General features: G+C 36.2%; 2 protein-coding genes across 2 annotated transcripts in view; both read right to left on the bottom strand.

Moving 5' to 3' along the window:
- Nucleotides 1–6,958, bottom strand: part of LOC107676039 (probable E3 ubiquitin-protein ligase HERC3) — an 11,365-nt gene extending 4,407 nt beyond the window's left edge. Inside the window, exons 1-11 of the mRNA XM_016470564.1 lie at nt 6,573–6,958; nt 5,867–5,990; nt 5,711–5,787; nt 5,379–5,600; nt 5,131–5,222; nt 2,925–3,055; nt 2,618–2,745; nt 2,448–2,518; nt 2,256–2,360; nt 2,031–2,092; nt 83–202 (exon numbers count right to left, since the gene is read on the bottom strand). Of these exons, the coding sequence (XP_016326050.1) occupies nt 83–202; nt 2,031–2,092; nt 2,256–2,360; nt 2,448–2,518; nt 2,618–2,745; nt 2,925–3,055; nt 5,131–5,222; nt 5,379–5,600; nt 5,711–5,787; nt 5,867–5,990; nt 6,573–6,777 (1,337 nt within the window). The 5' untranslated portion in view covers nt 6,778–6,958. The remainder of the gene's footprint in view (nt 1–82; nt 203–2,030; nt 2,093–2,255; nt 2,361–2,447; nt 2,519–2,617; nt 2,746–2,924; nt 3,056–5,130; nt 5,223–5,378; nt 5,601–5,710; nt 5,788–5,866; nt 5,991–6,572) is intronic.
- Nucleotides 6,959–7,986: 1,028 nt separating this feature from the next.
- The window catches only part of LOC107676194 (probable E3 ubiquitin-protein ligase HERC4), a 5,757-nt gene continuing 5,269 nt past the window's right edge, over nt 7,987–8,474 (bottom strand). Inside the window, exon 20 of the mRNA XM_016470704.1 lies at nt 7,987–8,207. Coding sequence (XP_016326190.1) covers nt 7,993–8,207 — 215 coding nt within the window. The 3' untranslated portion in view covers nt 7,987–7,992. The remainder of the gene's footprint in view (nt 8,208–8,474) is intronic.

Below are 8,474 nucleotides of genomic sequence, written 5' to 3'. Positions count from 1 at the left end.
TGAACCACCTTCACTACCTGAGATACAAAAATAAATAAAATTAACAGCATCTCAAATGTAATTAAAGTTGGTTATAAATGTTAGATTTATCATTACCTCTGAAATCAAGCTTTTATTCTCTGATAACTTTGCAAAGGATGTTTTAACCAGATCAAAATCCAACCCACAATGATCCTCAGACGTCTGATAATGATCATCACAACTACAAAAACAGATATTTACTTTAACATCTGTAATGGAAATAGTAATTTTAGGCACAAAAATTTGAAATTACTAAATAGAACTACCTAATTTTACCTCGTTTTGAGAAAACTCCCATTCATAGAGGCAGCGGAGGAGAACACTGTGTTTATTTCCCTGTAAATAACACAATACTTTTAATGATTCTTTTCTAATCCATTGATATGCATTACTTTCATATATACAATTGCTCAATTGTATCATTACACTTCTAATTATAAAAATAGTAAGAATCCTACAAACATAAGATCAAGATTGTAAGGAAAACACTCACTGTTTTATTGTTGCCCAGCATGAATCAGTTCCAGACAGCCATCGGTCAATCATTCTGTCATTTAATGTCAAAGCCCCTCTGCTTGGATTGGATTTGACCTTACTTTCAAGTTCCTACAAAATACAAGTAAATCATGAGTAATCACAGTGCAGCAATAATTTATGTTAAACTATTAATTAATGAAAACGGCCATGTCCTACTTTGAAAAACAAGGCAAAGGAATGATTCTCCCCAGCAATGATTTTTTCAATCGTATATTCTTGATTACATTCTGTGTGCAATAAATACTTAGTTTAGATCTTTGAGCATCATCATGAATATAAAAATATTCATAACAAAATACCCTAATGCTAAAAGATGATTTACTTACCAGTTGGCAGATCCACAGAGAAAGGCACAGACTGCTTGATCATTTCTCCGTTTCCCAGCTGCCCTTGCATCCCACATCCAAATGAGTAGATCAGCTTTGACGATGCGATTGATACAAGTGTGTGATGTCTTTATACAAGAAAAAAAATCATTACTAAACTGAACTATACACAGACTTGTATTAGGGCTAATATATATCTTGCGAGGAATTATCATTATGTTATGGTTGCATGAGATTTAAAAAAGGTGCATAAAGAAATCTGTAGTATTTCTCTGAACACCGATTGCTTATGAACTAATGTCTTTACCTCCCACATGTGACCTGTGACACTTCAGATCCCCACAGTTCAGCAACCACCCGCGGATGATGTTCATCTCTAAATGAGTTGTGCCCAAGCTGACCAGAACCTCCGGATCCAAATGTGAACACTGTGCCGCCCTAATGATACAGCCATAAGATCAGCATCTATTTCAGATATTGTTACTTTACCATACACTGCCAAGACATCTCATAATTCGTGTAGCGTGATATATTTTATCATTTAAAAATAGTACAGTTAGGTCCATATATATCTGGACACTGACACAATTTTCACAATTTCCCTGGTGGCTCTGTATGCCACCAGAATAGAATTAAAATGAAACAATTCAGATGAAATTGTAGTGTAGACTTTAAGCTTTAATTCAAGGGGTTGAACAAAAATATAACATAAAATTCTAAAAAAAAAAAGGAATTACAACCATTTTTATACACAGTCCCCCCCATTTTCAAAATGGCCACTACTGTAATGGGTGCAGGCTTAATATAAGATATTCAATGTGATCAGCATGAGGAGAGTAATCAGATGTACTAAGTTTCATTTTTCTTAAACTAAGGGTTCAAGAGTTATTTCCATTTCAATGTTGAATTTTTGAACTGGTGGTGGCGCTATAGAGTTGGTCCCAGAGACCCCAAATTTGGTCAGATCACTATTCATGAGCATCACTACAAGTGTACCAAATTTCATCATTTTCCTATGTTCCTTTCATAGGGCTGCCATTGACTCCCTTTGGGGAAGAAGAAGAAGAATCTGTACAGATACAATAGGGGCAACAGAAAATGTTCATTTTTAATATTTTGTTGAGAATCCTTTGCAGGCAATGATACCTCGTTTTGAGAAAACTCCCATTCATAGAGGCAGCGGAGGAGAACACTGTGTTTATTTCCCTGTAAATAACACAATACTTTTAATGATTCTTTTCTAATCCATTGATATGCATTACTTTCATATATACAATTGCTCAATTGTATCATTACACTTCTAATTATAAAAATAGTAAGAATCCTACAAACATAAGATCAAGATTGTAAGGAAAACACTCACTGTTTTATTGTTGCCCAGCATGAATCAGTTCCAGACAGCCATCGGTCAATCATTCTGTCATTTAATGTCAAAGCCCCTCTGCTTGGATTGGATTTGACCTTACTTTCAAGTTCCTACAAAATACAAGTAAATCATGAGTAATCACAGTGCAGCAATAATTTATGTTAAACTATTAATTAATGAAAACGGCCATGTCCTACTTTGAAAAACAAGGCAAAGGAATGATTCTCCCCAGCAATGATTTTTTCAATCGTATATTCTTGATTACATTCTGTGTGCAATAAATACTTAGTTTAGATCTTTGAGCATCATCATGAATATAAAAATATTCATAACAAAATACCCTAATGCTAAAAGATGATTTACTTACCAGTTGGCAGATCCACAGAGAAAGGCACAGACTGCTTGATCATTTCTCCGTTTCCCAGCTGCCCTTGCATCCCACATCCAAATGAGTAGATCAGCTTTGACGATGCGATTGATACAAGTGTGTGATGTCTTTATACAAGAAAAAAAATCATTACTAAACTGAACTATACACAGACTTGTATTAGGGCTAATATATATCTTGCGAGGAATTATCATTATGTTATGGTTGCATGAGATTTAAAAAAGGTGCATAAAGAAATCTGTAGTATTTCTCTGAACACCGATTGCTTATGAACTAATGTCTTTACCTCCCACATGTGACCTGTGACACTTCAGATCCCCACAGTTCAGCAACCACCCGCGGATGATGTTCATCTCTAAATGAGTTGTGCCCAAGCTGACCAGAACCTCCGGATCCAAATGTGAACACTGTGCCGCCCTAATGATACAGCCATAAGATCAGCATCTATTTCAGATATTGTTACTTTACCATACACTGCCAAGACATCTCATAATTCGTGTAGCGTGATATATTTTATCATTTAAAAATAGTACAGTTAGGTCCATATATATCTGGACACTGACACAATTTTCACAATTTCCCTGGTGGCTCTGTATGCCACCAGAATAGAATTAAAATGAAACAATTCAGATGAAATTGTAGTGTAGACTTTAAGCTTTAATTCAAGGGGTTGAACAAAAATATAACATAAAATTCTAAAAAAAAAAAGGAATTACAACCATTTTTATACACAGTCCCCCCCATTTTCAAAATGGCCACTACTGTAATGGGTGCAGGCTTAATATAAGATATTCAATGTGATCAGCATGAGGAGAGTAATCAGATGTACTAAGTTTCATTTTTCTTAAACTAAGGGTTCAAGAGTTATTTCCATTTCAATGTTGAATTTTTGAACTGGTGGTGGCGCTATAGAGTTGGTCCCAGAGACCCCAAATTTGGTCAGATCACTATTCATGAGCATCACTACAAGTGTACCAAATTTCATCATTTTCCTATGTTCCTTTCATAGGGCTGCCATTGACTCCCTTTGGGGAAGAAGAAGAAGAATCTGTACAGATACAATAGGGGCAACAGAAAATGTTCATTTTTAATATTTTGTTGAGAATCCTTTGCAGGCAATGACTGCCTTAAGTCTGGAACTCATGGACATCAGTGATGCTTTGCCAGGCCTTTACTGCAGCTTCAGTAACTGTCTGTCAGTAGGTCTTTCTGCCTTTAGTTTTGTTTTCAGCAAGTGAAATGCATGCTCAATCGGGATGAGATCAGGAGATTGACTTGGCCCTTGCAGAATATTCCACTATTTCACCTTCAAAAACCCCTGGGTTGCTTTTGCAGTATGTTTTGGGTCATTTCCACTGGTACTGTGAATCGCTGTCCAATCAATTTTGTGCATTTGGCTGAATCTGGGCAGAGTATATACTGTACCTGTACACTTCAGAATTCATCCGGCTGCTTCTGTCCTCTGTCACAGCATCACTAAACACCAGTAACCCAGAGCCACTGGAAGAAAATGCTCATGCCATCACACTGCCTCCACCGTGTTTCACAGATGATGCTGTATGCTTTGGATCATGAGCTGTTCCAAGCCTTCTCCATGCTTTTTTCTTCCCATCATTCTGGTACAGGTTGATCTTAATTTCAGCCGTCCAAAGAATGCTTTTCCAGAAGCGGTCTGGCTTTTTTTTTAGATGTTTTTTGGCAAAGTCTAATCTGGCCTTGTTTGCGCCTTGTGGTGAACCCTCTGTATTTGCTCTCGTGAAGTCTTCTCTTGATTGTAGACTTTGAAAGTGACATGTCTACCTCCCGGAGAGTGTTCTTCACTTAGCTGGATGTTGTGAAAGGGTTTCTCTTTACCATGGAGAGGATCCTCAGATCATCCACCACTGTTGTTCTCCGTAGACGTCCAGGCCTTTTTATGTTGCTGAGCTCACTAGCGTGTTCTTTTTTTCTCAGAAGGTACCAAACTGTTGATTTGGCCACTCCTAATGTTCCTGCTATCTCTGATGGATTTGTTTTGTTTTTGAAGCCTAACAATTGTCTGTTTCACATGCATGGAGAGCTCCTTTGACTGCATGATGTGGGTTCACAGCAACCGCTTCCAAATGCAAATGGCACACTTAGAATCAACTCCAGACCTTTTACCTCCTTATTTGATGTAGAAATAATGAAGGAATAGCCCACATCTGTCCATGAAACAGATTTTGAGTGAACTGTCCAATTTATGGTCCCTTGAAAAAGGGGGGAGGTACATATTAAAGAGCTGTAATTCCTTAACCTTTCCTCCAATTTTGATGTGAATACTCTCAAATTAAAGATCCGAGTGTGCACTTTAATCCCATATTCATTATATAACTGCAACTATATTATTATGTTTGGTCAGCAACTAAAATAATACAAATTGTGCCTGTGTCCAAATTTATATGGACCTAACTGTATGTAATAATAATAATAATAATAATTATTATTATTATTATAAAATGATGATACTGTACCTTTGATAAAGTGGCAGTGTGTTCCCCTCCACATGAGATGGACACCGTTTTTTTCAACTGAAGGCTATTTATAATTGTTGGGATGTGTCTGTCTTTGGTGACAAGAATTGTGAATTGAATTCATCACTTCCAAATGCATCATTTTCATGCTTTGATATAGATTTGACACGGTATTGCACAATTTAGTACCTTTACATGTAATTTCATACTGTTATTGATTTAGCTTTTACATGAAGAAACAAGAAAACCTGTAGTGTCTCCGAGGCCCAGCTGTCCAGCAGAGTTCTTTCCCCATCCAAACACGACTCCAGAGAGAGACAACACAAAGCTGTGGTCTCCTCCAGCGCTGATCTGAGCCAGCGGGATCCCACTCAGACTCTGAACATGTTGAGCAGACGGAGAGCCGGGATGATCTTTCCTCAAACCCAGCTGACCATGAGAGTTCTCACCCCATACCAACACCTGACCATCTGAAAGAGCAACAGCTCTGAACATCTACACTCAAATCTCAATCAATTCATCTCAATCACAAGATGTCAAAAGATGAAAGCAAAATGGCAGATGAAATAGTTGTGAATACCGTTGGTTAGTGCCATTGAATGATGGTCTCCACATGCGATCTGAATCACCTGCCTGTTATCCACACCTTTGAGAGGCCTGCAGAGACAAGACAATCTGTTGTTATCATCTATGGTCATTTATGGTCATTTATACGGTCATGTCACCATAAACATACTTGCACACAGTAGATTTGTCCATGATGAGAACATTTCCTGAATCAGAAAGAAGCACTGCACCATCTCCTCCACAGACAATCAGTCTGATTCTGTCATCAATATCGTCATTTAGATCTAGTGATTCTGGAGCAAATAATATATATATTATAAATATTATATTATATTACATGTTAATATTATAAACATAAAAAACATGTTTTATTATTAAAGTGCCCCTATTACGGGTAATGAAAGGTTCATACTCTTTCTTTTGAGAGACAATAACTTTATACACGGTGCACTTTCAGATTTAAAACTTTACAGGATGTTTTCATTCACTTAGAGCTGTGTTACACACCGCATGAAAGGTCATTTTCAAAAATCCATAATATATTTAGAATTTAGCCTATGTTTTCATTGCATACCTTATCAATTATTATGTTTTAGCCTATGTAGTATAATTTAACAATATGAATAAAACAAAGCGCCATTTATTGTATCATACCACTTTTGGTGTGAAAAGGCTTTTATATTTGCCAAAAATATAACTTTTTTATTTTAAAAACAAACAAGCAAGCCCTGTCCAAATTTTAAAAGTAACGCGAAAGTAACGTAACGCATTACTTTTCATAAAAAGTAACAAAGTAACGTAATTAGTTACTTTTTTATGGAGTAACGCAATATTGTAATGCATTACTTTTAAAAGTAACTTTCCCCAACACATACCTATATGATGATCATCTTCACTGCGCAATCTCAGGACCGAGACCTTCCCATCCCGGATAAATCCAGCAAAACTCCTTCCAGCTGACATGTGCTGAACTGCTGTTTTCGGACACATTGATCGTATTCCAGAATTGCCATGTTTTACTTGGTCAGGCTTTACCAGCCCCAAACCCTCTCTGACCTGCGCTCCCCAAAAACACAACATGACCACAGCTGATGCACGAGAAGTCTCTCTTCTCTCTTCCTTCCTGGACTGACGAACACACTCATGTTAAACTGAAAGCAAACACGAAAGTTAAGCAGAAAATTGTTGTTTTCAGCCTAAACGAAACTTGTTCAATTTCCCACAAAATGAAAGTATCTGGGAATGATATCTTAGGACGTCACTGGAAAACGAAACCAAAATTTAAAGGGATAGTTCGCCCAAAATTAAGATTCTGTTGGCAATTTTTACTTCCGTATGGTTTCAAATCAGTAGTCCTATTTATACATTCCTTCATGGATCACAAAATGAGGTGTTTGGCAAAATGTAATGGACTGAAAACTCACTAAAGTCTCCATTATTCATCTGTTTTTCATACAGAAAAAGTGGATGGTGAAGCTTGTAATTCTGTATAAGTTCTGCGTAACTCCTGTATATTTTAGAACGCAAAATCATTTTAATAATTTGCTATTCTAACTTATAACTGATACAAATCGACCTAGGAGGGTATGTTCAGGTGCATCTCAATAAATTAGAATGTCGTGGAAAAGTTCATTTCAGTAATTCAACTCAAATTGTGAAACTCGTGTAATAAATAAATTCAATGCACACAGACTGAAGTAGTTTAAGTCTTTGGTTCTTTTAATTGTGATGATTTTGGCTCACATTTAACAAAAACCCACCATCTCAACAACTTAGAATACTTCATAAGACCAATAAAAAAAACATTTTCCAACATCTGCTGATAACTGGCTCAAACCTGTCAACCAAACAGTTTATGAATGAGCGCCAACAGTGTTTACTAAAACATGTATTTTTATTTAAGCAATTCAGTATGTTTGAAGAAACAATAACATGTTATAAGTTGACATACCAGAATATCCACATATTAATGCATTATATTATATAATATAAATATTATAAAGTGCTTTAGTTAAGTTATTCTGTCAGCTGTAAAGCATAAACAATGAAAGGTCATTATTTTTATGCTATATATAAAATAGAATATGTATAGCTCTCATACTGTGATTATTTTAGCCTGCAAATATTTAGTTTTTTATGACAACTATACATTTACAAAAATAATGTGACCACATTAAGCAAAAGAGTAACATCTATATTGCAAATTTATGACTGCAAAACTGAATAACAGTTCATGTAACATTTAAAACTAATAAGCTACAAAGTTTAGCAACATATGCTTGACTCGAGGGAAGTTTACTCTCGTCCAAAAACCTCACAAAAGCTGATTGCGTGTATAAGCTTGTTGTGAAGTGTGTTGATATCGCTGTATTTGGGAAGAATTAATCTGCCAAAACAGGTCTGGGCCTCTGGCAGTCGGTCTTCTGCATCAGGACAGTCTGACAGTAAAATCTTCAGAGAGCGCTTTGAGAAACCTCCCACAGGTACACGGTCCGTCCCATACAAGAAAACTAGAGAAAAATAAATAATGTGAGGATGTGAAGGAATAATAATGATATTCCCTAAATGTGCATGTGACGTAGATGCTTCAGGATGCTCATATGTGACCCTGAACCACAAAACCAGTCATAAGGGTCCATTTTTTTTCGAAATTGAGATTTATACATCATCTGAAAGCTGAATAAATAAGCTTTCCACTGATGTATTTGTTAGGATAGGACAATATTTTGCCGAGATACAACTATTTGAAAATCTGGAATCTGAGGGTGCAAAAAAAT

The sequence above is a fragment of the Sinocyclocheilus anshuiensis genome, unplaced genomic scaffold (assembly GCF_001515605.1).
Source record: "Sinocyclocheilus anshuiensis isolate Anshui unplaced genomic scaffold, SAMN03320099.WGS_v1.1 scaffold469, whole genome shotgun sequence".
NCBI classification, from domain to species: domain Eukaryota; kingdom Metazoa; phylum Chordata; class Actinopteri; order Cypriniformes; family Cyprinidae; genus Sinocyclocheilus; species Sinocyclocheilus anshuiensis.
The sequence above is the reverse complement of the archived record's forward strand: the minus strand, read 5'-3'. Positions and strand labels throughout refer to the sequence as shown.